The following is a 23217-nucleotide window of genomic DNA, read 5'->3' as shown; positions in this document are numbered from 1 at the left end:
TTGGTTCACGCCGACGAAACAGGGGCTCCTCAGCACGCCCGTCACCCCGTGAGCGGGGCGCCCCCCGTGCCACCGAGGGAGGCCACCAGGCAGCACAGCCGGTGCCAGCGAGGGGCCGGTCACAATCTGTGGCTCTGACTTGGCGTCATCGCAGGGGGTGCGGCGGGAGCCAGGCCGCCAGTGGGCGTGGGGGGCAGCCCCCACAGCGTGAAAGCCCGGGTGCTGGCGCTCTGGGCGTGGGGCCCGTGGAGACGGCTCTCGAAGGCCTGGGCCAAACCCCGCGTCCAGCCCCCGGAACTGATGAGGATGCAGACACGCGGCCAAGGGGACCTTGCAGACGTGACAGAGGGAGGGCCCTCGTCCCAGATCCGGGGTGGCCGTCTTGCCAAGGAGCCCTTGATGGCAGGACAAACGTGCCCTGCCGTCGGGAAGCAGCAGGAGCAGACCCTGGGAGACAGACGGTGTGGCCACTGGCTCGGGGCCACCAGGGACCCGGGAGGACTCTAGGCGCCGGGGCGGCTCCTGACCGCCAGCCGGGACCCACTCTGCAGCCCCGCAGCCCTGGGGACCGGAGAGGCAGGACACCTCCCCAGAGCCCCCCTCAGGGGCCCGCGGGCTGACCTCTGGCCGTGCTCGCTGCCGGGCACCCTGGGGGTGGGGGAGGCCTGCCTTCCCGTCGGGAGCTGTGGTCCAGGGGGCGCAAACACGTGGCAGCGATGACAGGGCTCCTGCGCTGAGGGGTCTCCTGGCACCCAAGTGGGGAGGGGAGAGTCAGCAGGGGTCACCTGGGCACCTGGGCCCTCACACACAGCACCCTCGGGGATTCTGCCCCAGGGGCTGACCCCAAGCTGCCTCATCCTTCAGGAGGTGGAGAAATGATGAATGTGTCTTATAAGTTCGTGGATAGCTATCTTGGGGCACTTTGGGGAAGTGGGGTCCCAGGAGGTGGGGTCCAAGAAAGATGGAGTCCCAGGGAGGTGTGGGGTCCCAGGGAGGTCGGGTCCCAGGAAGGTGGGGTCCCAGGAAGGTGGGGTCCCAGGGAGGTGTGGGTCCCAGGGAGGTGGGGTCCTGGGAGGGAGGTTCCCAGGGAAGGGGGTTCCAGCACCTTCCCTTTGCTGCTGGGCATCTCCGCCGTAGCTTCCAGCCCAGGGTCCCATGGCCTTGAACACACCCCAGGCCGTAGAAGCCAGAGGAGGACCTAACTGGGCTGGGCGCCCCTCTGCACACCCGCTGGCCAGATCACACCCAGACACACCTGTCTGCGGGGCAGGACTCATTGTGTTGACAGGGGAGATGCAGGGTGGAGGGAAGAGGGACACGGGGACGCCTGCTGACGCCCCTCGGCTGGGCCCCAGTGGCCACGGCTCTCCAGGTCCCGGGCCTGCCGTGGGGGCCGCACTGGAACCCACCGGACACCTGGCCGACTGCTGCGCCTCTGTGGGACCCCTCCTCCATCCAGGCTCCCGAGGTCACTTCCCTCAGCCCCCAGGGGGCCAGCCACGGTGTTTCGAGTGGGCGTGGCCTTGCTCGGGCGGAGCTCCACGGCATCATGACAATAGAGCCTCCGGTTCGGGTTTTATTTTTGGAATTTGTATGAAGTCACTAGAAGATGAGAGACATTTCTTCTATTTAAATATTTCTAAGCAACTAGAACTCCTGATTACAGACAAAGGGAGCGGGCTTCGGATCCGCAGAGAAAGAGCTGGAACCGCCAGCATCATGTTTATGCAAACCCCAACTCCCCGCCAAGGGGGAGAGAAGTCAGAAAGGCGGGGGACAGAGGCGCCGGGCCCACCTGCCCCAGGGCCACCTGCCTCCACGGGCGCAGCCTGGGGCGGGAGGGCGCGGGCGTCCCCCACCCTGCTGCCAGGCGGCCGGCGCTCCGAGCCGACAGCTCCCGGTCCCCTTTCTCCTGATAACAAATGGAAGCCTCGTGGGAGCCCAACGGGACCGTTTCGGCTTCAAACCGCCTGTTCTGTTCAGAAGCGCGCCTGGGAAATTCAACCACAAATTGGTAAATTTATAACAGGCGTAAGCGCTCAGGCTCCCGGGGTGCGAGCGACGACAGACTGCTGGTCCCGCGCGGAGCAGATGGGCTCGGCCGTCCTTCTGTGGGAGACGCGCTGGGGGGGGGGGTGCGCGTTTTGCACAAGAGCAAAGTAGGGACCCTCCCCCCTGCAGGACCGGACGCGGGGGGGTCACCGCCACTCCCAAGCCTGGTCCAGAGACGCGGCTGCGCGGCCTCCACGGCAGCTCGGACAAGCGCCCCTACGCCCCTGCCCGACACGAAGCCGAAGCCGAAGCCGAAGCCAAGCCTCCTAGGAAACTTCCAGGGAACCGGGCTGCCTTGACCGTGTCTCGGGAGTTGGATCTTCTTTCTCCTTGGGAGACGATCTGATGCCGCCCCTTGCGTCCCAGACCCCAGCTCCCTGCGAGGCTCACGCTGGGGGGCTCCACGGGCCCCCGGCCTTCTCTGGGAGGGCCAGAGCTGTCCCGGGTGGTTAGGGTCACGGAGGAGGAGGCGCCGGCCTCTGGGGGCGGTGAGGGTCCCAGGGCACAGTGTTCCACGAGGCCCAGAGGGAACAAACCCTTGTGCGGCCTTGTGCGCGCCCAGCCCCGGCGCCCAGAGCTGAGCCCCCGCGGCCTCTCCCCTCTCCCCTCACCCCGGGCCACCCTGTGCCCACCCTGTCCCATCAGCCCTCCTCCCCTCGCACCCCACCCTGTCCCCCTGCAAATACCTCTGCATGTAAGGCTCCCACAGTTTGCTGGGAGCTGCGGAGAGGCAGCCCCGAGTCCCTGGGTGCTGGCAGTGGACCCACGGATGGGGGATGCAGCGGGAGCGCTAGGGAGAGGGCCTCCGGGCGATGGAAACCCACTCTTTGTCCGTGTTTATCCACAGAGATCCAAGGATGAGGGGCCCCGGGCCTGGGAGGAGCCCTTCAGTGAAGGCGTCTCCCGTGGCTCTACTGTACCCTCGACGGAGAAGCTGCAGCACAATCAAGATTCTGCACAGCAGGGATCTCTGGGTGGCGCAGCGGTTTGGCGCCTGTCTTTGGCCCAGGGCGCGATCCTGGAGACCCGGGATCGAATCCCACGTCGGGCTCCCGGTGCATGGAGCCTGCTTCTCCCTCTGCCTGTGTCTCTGCCTCTCTCTCTCTCTGTGTGACTATCATAAATAAATAAAATTAAAAAAAAAAAAAGATTCTGCACAGCAGCTCCCAGGAAGGGGTGATGCAGGACGCACGCGGCCCCCGCGGGGGCTCCTCTCCCTGCCCACGCGGGCACGGCTCTGTCCGAGGAGCGCACACCCAGCCAGGGGGCCCAGTGCAGAGGCAGGAGGCGGGCTTGCCGGTGAGGACCCTCCGAGGCCTGGGCGCCCAACACTCTGCGCCTGAACACACACGCACACACGTGTGCCTCGTGAAGGGCAGGTGGTTCAGCGGGACAGGAGAGACGAGGACGAGACGGCAGCCCTCCGTGGGCCGGCGCTGGACCTCTGGGGTCTGCCGACAGCCTCCACGGGAGCGGAAGGAGGCTCTGCAGCCCCTCTGGCCGGTCACACTCACACTTGGCTTACACTTGCACATGTGTTGCTCTATTTTTAAGATTTTCCTTGGAATGCTGTACATTCGGAGACGTGTGTAATTTCCATGCCGTGGATGAGAAAATCCACAGCTAAGACTCTGCACGTATATACATACCACATTTCCTCAAATTACATTTCCACATTAGCGCTACTCCCCCGCCCCCAGCCTTGCAGGAAACATCATCAATTCTGTCCTGATACGGGCACGGCTGTTCACTTATCATTATTTTTAATTTAGGAAGAGGTCTCTTCCTGGCAAAGATCGCCCTGCAGCCGATGGGCCCAGAGGGAGGGCAGGGCCCTCCGGTGCAGAGGGGAGCCCACGGCCCGGCCCGCGCCAGGGCCTGAATTCCTGCAGCCAGGAAAGGGGTCGTCTTCACAACCGTGATCTTCTTTTCTGGGGGGAGTAAAGGCCCCTACTCCTCCCACAGCCACAGGGCTGGGGCGGTGCAGGACCCTACCCAGGGGGCCCTGCCCTCAGTGCCTACAGGACTTACAGGATGGGCCAGCGGCATCTGGAGCATGGGGTCAGGGTGACAGGCCCCGAGGCTCACGCTGCAGGGCTCCGCTCCCCTGAAGCCAGCCAGGTGCCAGGCTTCGGTGTGTGAGTGTGGGGGCCGGGCACCCGCCAAGGGCACGGCCTGGTCACCCGGAGACACAGCCGCACCCAGGATCCGCCCTCCCCTCACCTCGCCGACGCGTAGTGGGAAGGGTCTCAGCTGCTTATGAAGTGCTCACGTCAGGGGAAGTCAGAGGGAGAAAGGGCCTCCGTGCCGTGGGGCTCCCCATACACGGGATAGGGGCTCCGAGCCGGCCCCCAGGGAGCCCCCACCAGGGTCCGTGCCCGCCTCGTGCACCTTCCGAGTGACATTTCCTCCATGGTGTGAAGCAAATGCCTTGTCCAATATTTGAGCTAAGTTGACTTTTATGATTTGTTAAGCTCCTAGGCTGGCTCGGAAAGAAGGCGGAAAGGTCAGGGCTTGAAAACCAAACAGTGAGCTTCAGCAGCTGGACCACAGTGCGTTTCCACCGGCGGCGTCCCGAGGCGCTTCAGCTACTGGCCGGCAAAGAGCCTCCCCCCCGGAGGCCCCTAAGAGCGGTGAGCAGACGCCACCGTCCGTGGGAAGACCCCCCCCCCCCCCGTGTCACCTGTGAGCCCGGATGGCAGTGAGCCCCCGAGGCTCCGACACGGTCTGGCACCATCACTTCCTTGGTGAGCGGCACACTCAGGTCCCCATCCCAGGAGCCGTTGACTTTGTTGGCAGGCCTGCCTCCCGGAGAGCAAGCTGGTCTGACCCGCTGGGGGTTCACGCCACTTTTGTTGGCCTGGGCCCTTCGCCCTCACACCCTCGGAAGCCACTGCACAGTCCTGTCACCAATGCCTGTCACAGGGCACCGACTATGTGCCAGCCCTGCTGGCATCAGAAGCAGCCCTGGCCCCAGGGCCCATCCGTCCTGGCATCAGGCCCGTTTTACAGGTGACGAGCCCAGGCACAGAGCAGCTCAAGCGGTTGCCCAAAGCCGAGCGGCAGGACCAGGACCACGCCGTGCGGGATGTTTGTGTTGCCTTTGAAGGCTGAATTTTTAAGCGCACATTTTTATGCACTGGGATCCCCTGATGAGAACATCAGGTTTCTGCGGAACAGGCAGGCCCAAAGCCACTTGAAAAGAGGAATAAATACAGACCCACTCCAGCTGCGGACGGTGAACAGGTCTGGGCCGGGGCGGGGCGGGGTGGGGGGGCACTGGCGAGCTTCTCAGCCTCACCCCTTCTTCAGCCCCCACCCACCCCAGCCTGCAGGTACAACCGGCCAGGTCCACACAGGGCAAGGCTGGGACCCCTGGGGCCACGGGCTCTGGGGTGACTTGTGATCCAACCCAGGTGGTGATAAGAGGGGTGGGGTGCCCACCCATGCCCATGAGGGGATGAAGCCTCCCCGGGGTGCCAGGGATAGGAGCCCGCGGCTCTCTGCCTCCCCTCGTCCAGCACTCCCAGCCGGGGCACGGCCCAGAGGGAAGGGCAGCTTCCAGCTCTGCAGCACCCCAGCCACCCCAAGGGGGCTCGGCGCCCTGTCCCCCCTCCCCGGCACCTCCCTCACCCCCCCTGGGGGAGCGGGCCAGCTCCCTTCCTGGGATGGGCGGGGGGGGGGGGTGGGGGGGTGTCGTGAGAAGTTGGGACCACGGGGAATGAAGGGCGCGCTCCGGGGGGGCTGCGGGGACGGAGCCGACATCCCCGCCCCCGGGGCGGCCCTGCGCGGGGCTGGGCGGGGACACCGGCTGGGGCCGCCTCCGCCTCCGCCGCCACCGCCCCCCGCGCTGGGCGCGACGCGCCGCCGCCAGCCGAGTGGAGGCGCGGAGCCCGGGAGGGCGCGGGCGCGGCGGGCGGTGCGGGCGCGGGGCGCGGGGCGCGGGGGCGAGTGACCAGGCTGCCGGGCACCAGCGTGCGCCCCTCTCCGTGCCCGGACCCAGGTGTGCAGCCCGGAGCGCGGGGAGCCGGTGCAGCCGGAGCGCAGGGAGCCGGGCGGGCGGGAGCGGGGAGCCGGGGCCTCGAGCGCCCAGGGAGCGCGGCCGGGGCTGGACGGGGCGCCCGCTCGCAGTCCCGGGGCCTCCCCACGGGCTCCCCCTGCTCAGCCCCCGCCGGAGCAGCGCCCACCATGCGCCTCAACGGCTCGGCTCCCGGGCCCCGGGGCGCTGCTCCGGGCGCCAAGCCCTTCCCGCTGCCGCCCTCGGGGCTGGAGGCGGCGCTGCTGGTCCCCGGCCTGGGCCTCGGCAACGGCTCCGGCAACGAGTCGGAGCGGCCGCGAGCGGCGCCCAGCAGCGACCTGGACGTGAACACGGACATCTACTCCAAGGTGGCGGTGACCGCCGTGTACCTGGCGCTCTTCGTGGTGGGCACGGTGGGCAACTCGGTGACGGCGTTCACGCTGGGCCGCAAGAAGTCGCTGCAGAACCTGCAGAGCACCGTGCACTACCACCTGGGCAGCCTGGCGCTGTCCGACCTGCTCATCCTGCTGCTGGCCATGCCCGTGGAGCTCTACAACTTCATCTGGGTGCACCACCCCTGGGCCTTCGGGGACGCCGTGTGCCGCGGCTACTACTTCCTGCGCGACGCCTGCACCTACGCCACCGCCCTCAACGTGGCCAGCCTGAGCGTCGAGCGCTACCTGGCCATCTGCCACCCCTTCAGGGCCAAGACCCTCATGTCTCGCAGCCGCACCAAGAAGTTCATCAGCGTCATCTGGCTCACCTCGGGCCTGCTGGCCGTGCCCATGCCCTTCACCATGGGCCAGCAGAACCGCAGCGCCGACGGCCATCACCCCGGCGGCCTGGTGTGCACGCCCGTCGTGGGCACCGCCACCATCAAGGTGGTCATCCAGGTGAGCAGCGCGTCGCGGGGGGGAGGGCGGGCAAGGGCAGGGGCCGGCAGGCACTCCCTCAAGGTGCGTCCGGCTTCTCTGCCCCTCAGCTGACAAGACTCCCCAGGCTGGGCACCCTCTGGGACAGGGAGCGGGGTCACCAGGAAATGTGACTCCTGCGCAGCTGGGAAGGGGCGAGGGGGAGGGGGCCGGGTGCTGGGGGCAGCCCCTCCCCCTCTGCCCACCTTCCACTGCGGACCTGCCAGCTCTCAGCCCCCATCGCGTCCCCTCCTTCTACCTCAGGAGGCTGGGCTGTCAGGTCAGTGACAGCTCTGACGCTCCACAGATGGGCCTCGGCTGTCCCCAAAGTCCCTGAGAGCTAAGGCGGCCACTTTCACCGGCTTCCCAAAGGCTTCGTGGCCCCGGAGGCTAGGTGCGTCCCCCCATGTGGCCCCCCCACCGCCCCCGTGCCTCCTGGCTGCCCTGCCCCTGCTCACACTTGGGAGGGGGAGCCAAGCCCGATGCCCCCTGCGCCGGTTCCTGGGTTAAGCCCCAGTAGTCCTGGCTGTGAGCCAGGTGATGGCAGCCCTGACCTCAGGGGGGAGAGGATTCAGGAGAAAGCACGTGGAAGCGCTCGCGTGCTTCCTGGCACGTCTTGGTGGTGATGACAAAGTTGCTTCTGCAGGGAAGGTCTTACGTATTTGGGCGTGGTGGCGGGTGGGGAGCTGCGTGGGGGGCAACACCGGGGGCCAGTGGCCAGCAGCCCCCAAGGGCCTCAGCGAGGTGCTGCGGGAGCCCGGGGAGAGCCCCCCCAGGGACGCAGCTGGATTGAGGCGTCCCGGCAGGCGGGGGAGTCGGCCCTGGAGAGAAGGCCTCTGGGTCAGGGAGCACTTGGCAAGGGCCCTGAGTGGGAGGAGGTCTGGGCAGAAATGCCACTTGGGGTGGCATCATGGGACCGGGCAGCCATGGAGGTGCAGCGTGGCCTGAGGATGGAGGGTCTGGGTGGGGCCTGCAGGTGCTCAGTGGAGCCAGAGGAGGGGGCCGGGGTGCCCCCCACCCCATCCCCACCTGGCTGTCCTTGGACGCCTACAGCAGGGCCCGTGCTGGAAGTAGGATGGTGTGCTGGGGCGGGGAGCTGGCATCTGCCCGTCATCCCCTGGGCTGCAGCTGACACTCCACAAGCCACCATCAAGTGCCCCCCGCAACGCCTGTGCTGAGAACCTGTGGCTGCGGGGTCCCCTGCGTGCAGAGCACCCCCACCCCAGCCACATGCAGCAGGGAGGATAGTAGAGCCCGGCTGCCTGTCTGCGATGTGGTCTCTGCACTGGAGGCAACAGCACATGGGGCCGCGGGCCATGAACAGTGGGAAGTTGCCTGCTGCGGCCTCAGGGGCCCCGCGCCCCCCCTTGCCGACCGCTCGTCTCTGGCCAGCTGTGCCCAGGGGCCTAGCAGGACGCCTCCTGCCTTAAAAGGGCTCACGTGGCCGGTTTGGGTCAGCAGATCAGGCCCGTAGCACTCGCTGCCCACCCGGGAGACGCCCCCACCCAGGCCCCAACCCTCTGGCTCCCAGGGGCTCAGCCAGGAGCTGGTGGGTGGGAATCCTCATCAACAAGCCGCAGCAGAGCAAGCGCAGCCCCCAAAACATCCCCTGTGTCGGTCCTGTGTGATCAGACGCCTAAGTGGCACCACTTCACCTCCCAGAGGGTCATTCCTCGGACTCCCTGTGCTCGGAGGCTGCGACAGCCACGCACCCAGGTGCATCCTGGTCGTTCCCCCATTTGCCAGATGTCTGCTGAGCGTCGACTGCAGACAGGCCCCCCTTCTGCGCCACAGACATAGTGCCGCCGGGGCATTTACTCGGTGCTCGCTGGCTTCCTGGCGCCCTTGGAGACTGGCCGCGCCGTCTTCCCCTGAAGGCCCGAGCCACGTGCGTGGAAGGCTCGCGCCAGGCCCCCTTCCCTCCGTGTTGACCGCTGTGGGGGGGGGGCCTCACCACCATCCCCGCTCCCTTCTCCACGCCCCGGAGGAGGGGCCCCGGGTTCGCGTCCCCCACCTGGCCTTCCAGGCCACTGGGCAGGTCAAGGCGAACATCCACTATTTTTAAGCAGTGACTCCTGACGGGGGCGGGGTGGGGTGGGGGGTGGGAGGGTGCCTGTCCTTGCGTGCCCCTCTCCCCGACCGTGCTGCCAGTGGGGAGGTGTTGGCCAATCAAACGGCCCCCCTTTCCAAAGCAGAAAAGCTTGCATGTCCCCTAGGAGGCGGCCAGCCCTCCCCGTCCACAGGAGCCCATCCCTGGGCACTTGTGCTCAGAAATCATATTTAGAAATGAGAGGATTTGGGATCAGATTTCTGAGCAACTTTGAATAGTCATTCCTGAATTCAGCCGGGCATTTTCTGAGCGTGCAGCCTGGAGCTGGGCTGAGCGGAGCTGCTTGGGAGGGCAGCTGGAGCAGAGGCCCGGGCCCTGGGCCCCACGTGGACAGGCGGCCGGGAGGAGGTGCCCACAGAGCCCAGGCCCTCCTCTGAGCCCGGGAGGGAGCCGGATTCAGTCTCCCTCAGACTGTTGACGGCAGTGAAGACTTCCAGAATGGAAGGCTCGTGTGTGCCAGGCCATCGAGGGGTCTTCCCACTAGACCGTCGCCCTGAGAAATAGCCCTGCCTCCACCACGTACCCGGAACGCGTCTCCCTGGGTGCACGGCGGTCCCCACGGAGGCCCTGCCCACGTGGAGCAGCTGTGCGGCTCCTGTCCGGTCCCCTGCAGCCCTGCCCGCTGCCCTGCTCTGACCTCAGGCACCACGTCCGTCCTGTGCCCCGGCCGCTCTGTTGCTGGCTTCAGGTGGGGCAGGGCCGTGTCCTTCCCTCCCGCGAACGTGTGCGAGCCCTCACTGAGTACACGGGCGGTCCAGAGGGCCGAGGGGACCGGTGACCAGCGGTGGCAGAGGCCTGGGGCTTCGAGCGTCTGGCTCAGCTCTGACTCTGCCGGAGGCTCGTCCAGCCTCGTGATGCTGGTGACCCCCAGCCCTGACCCAGGGCTCACTGAGGGTCCAGCTGCCCCCCAGGGCGGTTGCTCACCTGCTCGCTGGCTCTGGCACGGTTGCGGCCTCAGCGCCTAGGCACGTGCTGCTCCTGTGCCTGTTCTCGTTTTCCCAGTTAAAGAGGGAGGGCCGGGGGGGCTGCTGACCCCCCAGTCCAGGGTTCTAAAGCCTGGGGGACTGTGCCCATAGTCGTGCAAACACCTGTAACGCACACACAGAAACACACACATACACGTGTGAACACGGAGTGTACATGCGTGCACATAGACACGTGTGCATGTACACAGACACGCACACAGAGGTTTGCACACATACGTACACACACACACACTTGTGCATGACCACATTCCCCCGCAGCATCCTGCCCGCGTTGCAGGGTGGGATCTGGGGTTTGGACACATGCAGCGGGCAGGGGAGGGAAGCTCAGCGCCCAGACTTCTCTAACAGGTGTCCTGAGCATCGACCCCCAGGATCAGGGTCACCCCGGCCCTCGGTGCTAAGGGACAACGCAGACAGAGGCCCAGGGCCCACGCTCATCCTCACCTGGTGCCCCGTGGTGGCTTTGCCCTGGCAAACGGCAGGGCTTCTCCTCCGCTGAGACCTGGTTCTGCTGTTTTGGCAGTAAATTTAGTTTTTGTGATGCTCAGACCAGTGGTAAAGTTTTTGCACGCCGGGTGCAGGTGTGCCCCGTGAGCAGGGATGGAGGGAACGTGGGCACCTCCTGGGGCAGGACGGCCCCTCCGCGGCCCAGCGGTGCCCAGACGAGGCAGGGAGGGGGGGCAGAGTCAGGGCCGCATCGCCACGTCCCGGTGGCAGCCTCGCCCCCCAGCAAAGGGCAGAGGCCCGGGGGGCCTGCGCCAGCACCACCGTGTTGCTGTTTTCAGGCCCCGTGCGCCTCCCGTGGCCCCCGGGCTGGAGGACCCGCTCCTGGGGGCTCCCTGCTTCTGTCACCTGCTCAGATGGAAGCGCTCCCGCGGGGCAGGAGCTGGGCCCCACAGCCACCTGCCCCGGCCCTCACCTGATGCGACTCCACAGAGCAAGAGGCCGCAGGACCTCTCTCCACTGAGGGGAAGAAAACTGTTCCAGGAAAGTCAGCCCGTGAGTCGCGTTCTCAGGATCTGCATCCTGTGGCACCTCGATTCTCGGCTCCTCCCCCAGCCCGTGAGCCTCCGTGACGCTGGCACCTGTGGGAGAGGTTAGCGCGCCACGGGGTCCCCAGGAAGGTGGCTGCACGGCCCACGGATGCTCCTTCGGGTCCCCCAGGCTCTGGTTCAGGGACGGTGTGACATCGGTGGGCAGTCCCGACAGGGGAGGGGGCCGCATGCCCCACAGGAGACAGAGGCCCAGCACCCGCCGCTTCCCGCCAGGGGCCGGCACCCGAGGGGACATCGCGGTGAGGTGGCTGCTGAGCCCGCGTCACTCCCGGGCCTGTCGGCCAGGGACGGGGAGGCTGCGTCACACCCCGACAGTCGTGCGCGCGTTGGGGAAACTCAGGAGCTGCGCTGGGGGTAACCTAGAGAACGTGGGTCCGTGGGAGGCGCACATGGGGCGCTCCGCGGCCCGGCCCGGCACGTGAAGGCTCTGGGGGCGCCCGGTCCTCCGAAGGGCCAGCGGGTCCCCCAGGCGGCGCTCTCCCCGCCATGCGGCACCCGGGGGCACGGGGAGGGCCTGCGGCGCCCAGACAGGACCCGGTGCTGAGCTCCCCCGGCTCCTCCCCAGCAGCACCTGCCGTTTGCTTGGCCGCTACCCGCGGACGTGCAGCCACCCCGAGGCCCTGCGGCCGGCCCGGGCTCTTCAGGTCCCACCAGGAAACCGAGGCCCCGGGAGGGAGCCAGACCCTGCACCCGGCACCCGGCGCCCGGCCTCCGCCCGCGGGGGGCACGGCACACGCGACGGCAGCGGGGTCCTCCACCAATCCCCGGGCCGGTGTGGGGCCCCGGGGGCGGCCCAGAGCTTCCCTACGGCTCGGGGGGCAGCTTGGGGCTCCGCAGCCCGGTGGCCTCACCGCTGGGCAGCCGCAGGACCCCGGCCGAGCAGCGTGACTCTGGGCCTCGTTCCTTTGCCTGCCGACTCCGGGCTCAGACCTAATACACGCGAGATGCCTGCCACGGCTGCGGGCGGCGGCCGGTGAGGGCGCTGGGATGCAGCCGCCTCTGGGGGGGCCCGGGCCGTCGGATGCGTGGGCTCCCCTCCCGGGGCGGCGAGCTGTTTGTCACCCAAGGGCATCCACACTCTAGGGGTGCACACAGCAGGGCCCTGCAGGAAACCCTTTATTTTAACATTTACACTTAGTAAAAATCACTTTTCCTTTGTTTACTTCTGAGTTTTGGCAAGTGCACAGGCCGGCGGAACCACCTCCCCAGGGGCTGGAGGCCAGTCCCCTCGCCCCGGAGCTTTGTCTGTCCTATTGCTTTGGGGCCCGCCGCTCCCCGCCCCACCCCGGAACCCAGGATCTGTTCTCCGGGCCTTGCACCTTCCCCAAAATGTCACATAAACGGGGCCTCTGGGGTGTCCCTCCGTGAGTCTGGCTCCTTTCACAGACTCTGGCACTGGTGGCTCATCCAGGCTGTTGCCTGCATCAATAGGGTCTTCCTGTGTCGGGGGAGGATTCCATGGTTTATTTATCCATTTGGCAGGTGAAGGACGTTTGGGCAGTTTCCAGTTCGGAGCAATTATAAATAAAGCTGCTACTAATATTCGGGTATAGGATTTTGTGTGAACACGCATTTTCATTTCCCCCAAGCAAACACTTAGGAGCTGGATTACCGCGTCATGCAGGACATGTGTTCAACCTACTAGGGATTGCCAAGCCTTTCCAAAGCGGATGTGCCGTACGGAGTGTCCACAGCCACGTGGGAGGAGGACTCGGGGCTCCGCATCCTTGCTGGCAGCTGCAATAGGGTTTTTTTCCTTTTTAAAATTTTATTTATTGGTGAGAGACACAGAGAGAGGCAGAGACACAGGCAGAGGGAGAAGCAGGCTCCGTGCAGGGAGCCCGATGCGGAACTCGATCCCGGGACCCCGGGGTCACGCCCTGGGCCAGGCAGACGCTCACCCACCGAGCCACCCAGGCGCCTGGCACCTGCAACAGTTGTAGGTTTGGGTTCTATTTTCATTTAGCCACCCAGGGGGTGTGCAGTGGGGTCTTGCTGTGGCTTGATTTGCGTTTCCCTAACGACAGGTGATGTGGAGCGTCTGTCCGGGTGCTGCGGGCACCTGTGCTCCTTCTCTGCCGAACTGTCCGGCCAGGAGCTCGCCCAGGTGTTAAATGCCCTTGTTTTCTTATTGTTGCATTTCGAGAGTTTTAAAGATACATTCTGCATTCAAGTCCTTTGTCCAGACGTGTGATTTGCAGACATCTTCTCCCCTTCAGCGGCTTCTCTTTGCGTTTTCCTAACACTGCACGTCCCCAAGGAAGCAGCTGCGGTTTTGATTGGGTCCAACTTACCAGGCATTTTAACGGATCATGCTTTTGGGGTTGTGTCTAGGAATTCACAAGGCTCTTTCCTGCTGTTGTCTATCGTCTTTATAGTTTCATATTTAGGTCTGCGATCTGTTTTGAATTCATTTTTCTATAGGGTAAGATATGGGTGCCTTTTTTTTTCTTTTTTTTTTTACATATACGAATCCACGTGGGCAGTATTGGTCATGAAAAGATGATCTTTTCTGCACTGGAGTTTTTTTGGCACCTTAGTCAAAAGCCGCCTGACCTCCTGTGCGGGGCCCCGTCCAGACCCCGCTCCATCTGTGTGTCTGTCCTGCCCCTGCCCCCACATGCCTCCAGCACCGCAGCTCCACAGGGCGCGCTCCGAGCAGCCTGCGTCCTCCGGCTGTGCTCCTTTCCAAAACTGCTCTGCTACTGTTGTCCCTTGGCCTTCTACGTAGATTTTAGTCCCCCCAAGGAAAGCATGCAAGGGTTTTGATTTAGAGGGGGTCAGTGTGTCAAGCCGTGCTGGGGAGACACAGCATCCTGACCCCGAGACATCCAGTCCCCGAGTACAACGATCCCCCCACTGGGTTAGGTCCCCTTTGCTGTCCTTGGAGCCGGCTTCCCGCATACAGATCCTGACGTAGTTTCTTAGATCTATGCCTAAGCAGTCATGTTTCGGGAATTATTTTCCTATTTCCAGTTTTCCATGGCTAGCGTAGAGGAGTGCGATTGGGCTTCGTGTGGTGACGTCCTGTCTTGCAACCGTGAAGAGCACACTTACCAATTCTTCAAATTATTTTGTGGGTTCCCCGGGATTTTCTGCGTAGACAGTCGCGTTTTCTGGGAATAGAGGAAGTTTTATGTCATCCTTTCCAATCTGTGCACCTTTGATTTCCTTTCATTGCCCTATTGCTCTGGCCTGTGACTTCCAGTAGGATATGGAATCGGAGCGGAAGAGAAAACTTCCTGGCCTTCTTCCCCATCTTAGAGGGAAAGTCTTTCCACTTTACAATCAAGGATGAGGCTTTTGGTTCAAGGTTTGAGTAGATGCCCTTTATTGGATTAAGAAATCATGAATGGATGTTGGATTTTGTCCAGTGCTTTCTCTGCATCTATTGATTGGTATGGTTATGTGTTTTTTCTTCCCTAGTTAATATAGTGAATTACATTAATTACATTTTTATTGCAGTAAAATACATATAACATAAAATTCACCATCTTAGCCACTGCGAAGTGTACAGCTCAGTGGCCCGAGGCACGTTCTCGGTGCTGGGTGACCATCCCCACCACACGTGTCCAGCAGCCTTTCACCTCCCAATGGGAACTCTGTCCCCAGGAAGCAGCTGGTCCCTGGCCACCGCTCCCCCTGGCCCAGAGACCACCGCTCTGTCTTGTGTCTCCGTGGATTTGACGACTCCTGGGACCTTGTGTCGGTGGAAAATGTTGACTGGTGTTCAATGTCGGAGCAGCCTCACGTGTCTGGTCTGGGCTCCTTTTTTTTTTTTAATTTTTTTTTAATTTTTATTTATTTATGATAGTCATCACAGAGAGTCATCACAGAGAGAGAGAGAGAGAGAGAGGCAGAGACATAGGCAGAGGGAGAAGCAGGCTCCATGCCCTGGGAGCCCGACGTGGGATTCGATCCCGGGTCTCCAGGATCGCGCCCTGGGCCAAAGGCAGGCGCTAAACCACTGTGCCACCCAAGGATCCCTGGGCTCCTTTTTATATATTGCTGGATTTGGTTTCATATTTTGTTGAGAACTTTTGTGTCCATGCTCATGAGAGATGTCGGTCTGTGGCTTTACTCTCTTGTGCATCCTTGTCTGGTGCCAGTGTCAGGGTCGCGCTGGCCTCATGGAGTGATCTGGGAAGTACTCGCTCCCTCCTGTTTCCTGGAAGCGATTGTGTGGACCTGGGAGTCTGTCTTCTTGAAAGGTTGAGTAGAGTCCCCTAGTGAGTCCGTTGGCCAGGGGTTTTGTTGGAAGGTTCCAGCCATGGGTTCAGTTCCCTTCATGGGTGTGGAGAGATCCCAGGGTTGTGTTTCTGCCTGAGCAGGTTTGGGCAACTTGTGACTTTCAAGGAATTGGTCTATTTTCACATTTGGGGGCAAGGAGTTTGTGGCATTCCTGTCGCCCTGACACTTCCTGCGGGTGCCAGGACCCCCCCCTGCTCTCTCGTTCCTGGTGACCCGTGCACCCTCTTTCCCCTGGTCGATTCTGCTGGGAGTTTATTGATATTATTATGCTTTTTTGAATGACCAGCTTTCGGTTTCATGAATTTTTTCTGTTGTCTCCCTGCTTTCATTTTTATTTACTTATGCCCCAATCTTCATCTCCTTTCCATGCTCCTTTTTGGATTTAATTTGTTCGCAGTCCCCTAGATTTCTTCAAGGTGGAAGCTTAGATTATTGACTCCGGGCCTTTACCCTTCTGTAGCTTAAACATCGAATGCTCTGACTCCCCTCCTAAATGCTGCTTTAGTAGGATCTTAAAACTGTGGAAACATATTCTAATTTGATTCAAGATATTTTATTTCTCCTGAGACTCCCACTAGTGTTTGGACTGTTTAGAGTCGTGTTGTTTAGTTTCCAAATGTTGACAACATTTGTCATGATTTGTAATTCCTTGTGCTTAGAGAACACACTTGCATGATTTCGGTTCCCTGGAGCTGTTCACATCTGTCCAGCGACGAAGAGGCGCGACCTGTGCCAGGTCCCTTGGCCTTCTACGTAAATTTTGTGACGTGTGCACAGAACACACACTGGCTCTGGTGGGTGTCTCTCCCTCCGAGGGTCAGTTGGGTGGATAACATGGTGTCATTTAGTTCTAAAGCTTCCATTGGTTCTTTCAATGTAGTTTCTTTTCATCTTGTAAGAACTTGTATCTTTCCATTGATTTCAAGAGTGTTGCCTTTACCTCAAGGAGCATGGTTCTCGCACCTGCTCCAGAGTCCTCGTCTCAAGTCCCACCATATACGCCTTCCTGTGGGAGGTCCGTATATTGTCTTTCTTGTGAGTATTAGTCATGTTTTCCTGGTTCTTTCCGTATCAAGTGAATTCTGGGTTACTTTCTGAACACTTTGAATATGGCTGTGTTGTTTAGAACCAACCCCCTGGAGAATGTTGATGTTTTTAGTGGATTCTTTCCTTTGGGCAGAGAGCCCAGGTAGAGTGGCCAGTCAGCCTCCCTGGTGGTGGTGGCTCCGTCAGTGCCATTCGCAGAGCCCGTGCACACACCACGCAGGGTTTCATTGGGGTTCCGGGAGGTGGCTTATGGTGCGGTGCACCTTTCTGGTCCTTCCTTTACGCTGCTTCTTTAGGTGTGTTCCATGCACGTGCAGGTCAAGGGTAAGCTCAGGATCTGTGTCAATTCGTGCACAGAAATTGGGGATCCCCTTGCCAGCTGTCTCATGGCTGAGATTTCCTCCCACACCCACCAGTTTCCAGAGACTCTTCTCTTAGTCCTCTGACTGGAAAGCCAGAGCATTCCATTTTATTTCCTCGCCTGACTTTCTTGGGTACACCCGTCTGTATTTGTTCTTGTAATGGCTGCTCTGGGGCCGTAAGCATGCATCCTTAAGTAAGCAAAGTCTGGTAAGAATTCACGTTGTGCCCATTCACACCTGACACTTCTCACTTCTCATTGCTCACCTGGAGGGCTGCTTTAATTAATTAATTTAATTAATTTTTTAAAATTAATTTAAATTTAATTTAATTTAATTAATGTCTGTTAAAAGGTGAATTTATTGTAAAATTCAGTAACTCTCCCTTGACGTATTTAACAGGTCACATTTTCCTGTTTCTTTGTGTATCTAATAATTTTTTATTTATGCTGAACGTAGTAGATGGTGCATTGAAGAGCCTCTGTGTTCTGTTATCTTCCTTTCAAGAGTGTCGACTCTTGCTGGGGTGGGTCTTCCGGTTACAGACTGATCACCCTGGTTTACAGCTCGTCTGTGCAGCTTAACCGAAAGCCCAAGTCCCTCTGACTCAAGTCCCAATGTCCCTTGAGGATTGGGAGGTTTCTTTCAAGGCTCAGTTAGGCTTAGTTTAGGGCACAATGCTCATTCCTCAGGTGTGACCTCCTGGCATCCGAGCAGGATACTCGGGGTGTTAATGAGGCCTCTGCCCTCCAGCACTGCCGGGATGCCAGGATGCCAGCCACCTCCCACAAGGCTGTCAACATTTCAATCTGTGAGCCCAGCCCAGCCAGCCCAGAGCCACGGAGAGCCCCTCACAGGCTTCTGAGAACCCACCCCCCAGGAAGGCCTCTCTTTTCAGTGCCTTCTCTGCAGATTCAAACTGCCCTGTGGCCCCAGGGCTCTTGCTGAGCTCTGTGTCCTCCACTGGAATAGCCGTGCTGGGTCCAGACCTCAGCTCCTAATGTTACAATCAGGAAAATGTCCCCAAGGAGAGAAACGGGTGACAGTGGGGCTCGCCTCGGGAGTTTCCCTGCTCTCAGCCACTGTGGTCTTGTGCCGTAGCTCGTCCTGTGCCTGAAACGACTGGCTGGTGCATTGTGTACAGTTGCATGGTTGTTTATGACAGGAGAGCTAGTCCAGTACCCAAGTGGGAGTCATCCTGGATTTTAAACACTGCCTACTTTCAAAAATATCTGAGACAGTTTATGATAGAAGATGTTGGTTCAAAGGAACTATTAAAACAAAGCTGCAAAGAATACCCAACAAAGAAACATGGTTATCCTAGAAACGGGAACTTGAAGAGAGCCACTGTGTTTGAGTAAATCTTATACTGGAGCTTATGAAAAACAGAGACATTATTTGGACTTAAACATTTTTAGCACACTGTCTGTTAAAAGGTGAATTTATTGTAAAATTCAGTAACTCTCCCTTGACATATTTAAAGGTTAAGAGCATTCTTCAGCGAGTTCTGTGCTCTTATAACTCAAAAATGCTTCCTCTATTTAAAAAAAACAAAACCCACATGATTTCAGCCTCCTGAAGTTCAGAGTCCAGGCTGTTTGGGACGAGTCCCTATTCGGGGGTTGCTAAGTTGTGACTGCTCCCAGCAGGCCGCAGGAGGCTGCTGTCCGGAGTCTAAGTTCCCCGTCCTCTGGCAGGACCACGAAGCCTCCACCTGCGAGGGCGGAAGTACACCTGGGTCATGTCACTTGGGAGCCCCGGGCGTCGGGACATCCAGGACTTGCTGGTGCCAAGCCAAAATCAAAGATTTGTCCATTTGTAGGTCCGTCTGCTTCAGGCTCTGTGCCCAACAGGATGTGCACGGTCGGAAGCTGCTGAGGTCACTATTTATTGCCTGGGGCTGAGGGAGAAGCGATCACATCTGTCCGGCCTCCCTCCCAGGATCTCTGCGTCTGGGCTCACCAGCTGCTCCTGGAAACCCGTAAAGGGGAGGAGCGCCGGGTGGGGGCAGGGAGCTCCCCAGCCCAGGGGAGACCCCTCCTGGACTGCCGCAGGGTGCGGAGCCCCGTAACGCCGCGGCTCTGTCTTCCCCGCTCCAGGGGCGGGCCTGGCGAGGCGGGGGCCAGCCAGATGGAAAAACGTTCCGATTCTTTGAAACCAGCTTTGCTCTCCGGCAGCCTCCATGGGGTCGCGGCCTCCAGGGGTCCCCTGTCTTCCCGGGATGACCAGCCGGGAGCACAAGCACCAGGGGCCAGGGCCCGAGGCAGGATAACAAGACGATGCAGACGGGAGCCCCTGTGAGCCAGGCGTCGGGCAGCCGGGTCGTGGCCAGTCCCCTGCGGCGCTGGCAGCGAGGCCCACATGAGGCAGGACTGGCCGCCCAGAGGCCCCCCTGCCCCCCACAGGCTGGCAGACGCCTGGGCCCTGGACTCTGCCCCGAGACCCGCTCTGCTGAGGGGGCTGCCCTCGGGGGCGCTGGGGCCCGCTGGGGGACCCCTGCCACCTTGGTGCTGCGTGGAGTTTGAGGAGGAACAGGCACTTGCCAGGCCTGGGGCTTGCAGGGTGCAGGTCCGTGGGGGCCCTTTCCACCCTTGGAGGCCCAGAAGATTGGGGAGGCGGCCACGCAGACGCCTGAGCGTGATCTGGGGTCGCGAGGTGCACCCCAGCCGCAGGAAGCTTTCGGGAGGAGCGAGGCGCCTCTGAGGCACCCCCGTCACACTTGCCAGCGTGCTAGACGCAGATAATTGCAGGGCACTTACACAAGCTTAACACCCGTTCGACTTCCTGCAATTCATTTTCCTGACAGCTTGTTTAAAAGACGCCCGTCTAATGTATTAAAATACCTACATTTATGTCAGATGTGGAGATGAGCTAGAAGATGCGCAGAAAGCTTCCAGCTCAAACCAGCCGGGCGGGCCTTCGTGTCTGGAATAGGCTGTAACCCCACGCAGCTTCCTGCTCCTGCCCGTCCTGAGGGCCCGTGCAAGTGTCCTGGGGCCGCGGTGACCAGGGACCACGACTGTGCGGCTCAAGGGGCAGGAACCCAGCCCCTCGCGGCTCTGGAGGCCAGAAGTCTGAGGCCAGGGTGTGCGCAGGGCTCGGTGCCTCTAGAGCCTCCTCCCTGCCCTTTCCAGCGTCCCTCCCGTCTGCGCAGGTGTCTTCTTCTCGTGTCTCCTCTGTCTGTGACTCTCCTCTTCTATTATAGGGACGCTTGTCACTGGGTTTAGGGCCCCCCGAATCCAGTGTGAGCTCATGTCGACGTCCTCTCCTGCATCTGTAAAGACCCTTTGTCCAAATAAGGCTACACTCGCAGGTTCTGGGAGTAGGACCTGGACATACGTCCTGGTGTCCCCCAACAGCCCCACTGGACAGCTCTAGGGCCGACCGGCCCGGCAGGGAGCTTGCTCCTGGGGCAGACGCCCTGTCTCCTGGCAGGTGACTGGTGCCCTGGGTCCAGAAACACAGCAGGTGCCGGGGCCTCTCTCTACAGGACGGGGGTGTGCGCAGACCCTGCGACCCCCCATGAGCTTGCCCCCCAGCCCCGAGACCCGCAGAGACCTGGCTGTGGAGCCCCGACCCCGCCCTGCCCCAGCCCTGACCCTGCCCGGCCCCCACCCCGGGACTCCCCAGACAGGAGCTGAAAGGAGCCACGGTCCACGGGCTCCGCGGGGGGGCAGCGGGCGCGCAGGGGCCGTGCTCACCCGCAGCCTCGTCGTAGCCCCAGCGGGAGCCCTTCGTTGACATTTAGGGCGTCGAGCACCACTTCAGCCCTTTCTGAGGGCCACCTGCCGGGTTGTGATGACCCTTCCCTGACCTTATTAACGAATCACAAGATAGTGGGGGCATCCTGGGGTCAAGTGCCCCCGGCTTCCCCCGCGGTGCGCTGGAGTCACCAGCGTGAAAACCCCGGCTCCGCCGCCGGGACAGGAGCAGAATGGCTGGGCCCAGCCCCGGGATCTCCACCTCCGTTGGCAACAAGCGAGACGCCTCGTCATCCCTCCTGGCCCGGAGGAAGGGCCGCGGCGCGGGGAGCCCAGGAGGACGGGCTCTTTCCGAAGGACGCCCAGGAGGTGCCCGGCCTGGGGGGTGGTGGCGTCGGGCCTGGCCACCCCTCCCTGCACCCTGTGTCCCACCTGTGAGGCGGCACCGCCGTCCCCTGCCGCCCGCACGCTGGTCCCCGGAGAGGCCAGCTGTCCCCTCACGTGCGGCCCCGAGCCCACGCGGTGCTTCCCGAGCGCCCAGGACGTGCCTCCCTATTATTATTCATTATTGGTGACTGACGTGGGGTCGCGTGGTACCGTCCTCCTCTCCGCCGACATGGGGCCCCCGCCGGCCCTCCCGCGGTCCCCGAGCTTCTGTTCCACAGGCCCGTCCTGCAGACTTCCACTGTCTGGTTTCTAAAAGTGGCAGAGCTCATTTCTCAACGTCCCCTCCGCAGAGCTGTTTCTATTTCAGTAAAAATTGAAGCCGTTTGTGGCTTTAACTGCCCGCCGGTGCTTGGGCCCCATTTCCACACGGGGCCGGTTGAGCGCTCGGCGGAAGGTAGCTTCTGACTGGGGTCAGACGGGCCAGGCAGGAGCCCCCCGCAGCAGGGAGGCCTCCAGGCCCCCAGGGACACCCCCGTCCAGGTCCCCGCCCGGGCACAGCCCAGGGCTCAGGCCGCACCCACGTCCAGCCGCCGGGAACAGGACCCGTAACCCTCTCAGCAGCCCGGGCGGGGCTCAGGGCCACCGGCCAGGACAGCGGGTGGCGGTGCGTCCAGCGGGGAGCGGGGAGGGCGGATGACTCAGGTGGAGGGGTGAGCGGTGATGTCTCAGCGGGGCGGGCACCCAGCCTGGGGGCCTCCTGCCCTGCTCCCGTGGATACGAGGACAGTGTCTGTCCGTCTGTGCATCCGTGGAGGGCCCTCGGCCTCAGCCAGGCAGCCCGGCTCTCAGCTGCGTCCCCTACAGGCAGGGCCAGTGCTCGCCAGCGCCGGGGCTCCAGGCCTTGACGTGAGGCTGGCAGGTTGTGGGGGAAAAGGAACAGGAAGGCTGACGGGGCCCAAGGGCTCAGCCACAGGCCGCCGTGCCCCTGCCGGGCAGCCCACCAACACGGGTGCTGGGGGGACATCCAGGACCCCCTGTGGGACCTGAGCTCAGCCCTGCCGGGCTTGGGGGAGGGGCAGCAGCAGGAGCTCAAGCCCCCCAAGGCCCTGAGGGGGCGACCACTCCCCCGAGCCCATGACTGAGAGCCTCCCGGATGTGAGGCTGGGGTGCTATTGGGCCAACCGGGCAGGGTGGCCCCCCGAACGCCCAGGATGGGGCCCTGGGTACACCCCGGGCTTGCTGAGCAGAGAAGCTTCGGGGTTTAGGTCTCGGTTGGTCTGGGAACCCTGGCAGGATGTGAGGTGTGGCGACAAATGCTGAGACCCCTGGGAGTGGCCCCCACAGTGGCCCCACCCTCGGGCCCAGGGGCAGGGCTGCTGTGATGCGGCCTGCAGCTGTGGGCCCCGCCCGCCCCCAGGGGCTGCTGAGCTCACATGGCAGCCCCGTCCCCCCGGAGCCAGGTTCTGCCCCCCCACAACAGGCAAGCCCACAGGGGTGGTGGAGGGGGACGGGAGCCTGGCCTCTGGCTCCCCGCAGCAGGTGGAGGATGTGGGGCAGCCGCCTGCAGGGAGGGGCTGGTGGCCGTCGGGGCCCTCAGAGGCCTTCCGTCCCCCTTGGGCCATGGGGGGTGAGGACGGGACCCCCGCCTGTCCCCACCGGGGGGCGGGATGGATACGGTGGCTCAGGGAGTGCACAGCGGCCCCAGGGTCCGGCCACGGCTGGGCGGGCTCCCCAGCTCTTGCAGGGGCACCTGGCAGCCCCGGCTTAGGTCTCAATCCTGTAATTTTGCGTCTGTTTTAGGTGGAACTGGGTGCATCCTGAGGAAGGTGACGGTGGGCGTGGGGTCCCCAGGACGGCCGTGGGAACAAAGAACTACGGGGACCCAGGGACTGTTCCCAAACATCCGAGGGCCGTGACCGGGTTCTGCCCGGAAGCTGTTCCTTTTCCCCATGTCCGTGGTTATGCCTTTTCCACACGGCGGAGCTGGAGCCGTTGGGGGGGGAGTCCCTGTGCCGATGGGCTCCTCTCTCCCTCCTCCCTGTTTCCCTGGCCTGGGAGCCCGTTTCTTCCTGGCCCTGAGTAGCGCCGCCGTCCGGATGTCCGCAGTCCACCGTCACCCGCTCCGGGGCCGCCCGGCCGCTCCCAGGGTCTGGCGATGCTGAGCCCCGCCGCCGCGGACACCCACATGCGATGCTCGTGTGGCCGGAGGTCTCTGCTGGCGGGAGCAGAGCCACCAGACCACATCCCGTCGTTTTAACCAGCAGTTCCCGATGACATAGGGTGTCGAGCATCACTGCGCGTGCCTGTTGGGTCACCCGTAAATCTTTGATGAGCTTCAGAT

General features: G+C 62.3%; 1 protein-coding gene across 1 annotated transcript in view; it reads left to right on the top strand.

Moving 5' to 3' along the window:
- The first annotated feature begins 5944 nt into the window (after nt 1-5944).
- NTSR1 (neurotensin receptor 1) overlaps nt 5945-23217 on the top strand; it is a 36908-nt gene continuing 19635 nt past the window's right edge. Inside the window, exon 1 of the mRNA XM_026015135.2 lies at nt 5945-6963. Coding sequence (XP_025870920.1) covers nt 6241-6963 — 723 coding nt within the window. The 5' untranslated portion in view covers nt 5945-6240. The remainder of the gene's footprint in view (nt 6964-23217) is intronic.

Source organism: Vulpes vulpes, chromosome 14, assembly GCF_048418805.1.
Source record: "Vulpes vulpes isolate BD-2025 chromosome 14, VulVul3, whole genome shotgun sequence".
Classification (NCBI taxonomy): Eukaryota; Metazoa; Chordata; class Mammalia; order Carnivora; family Canidae; genus Vulpes; species Vulpes vulpes.
Note: the sequence above shows the minus strand (reverse complement) of the source record. Positions and strands in the feature narration are given on the sequence as shown.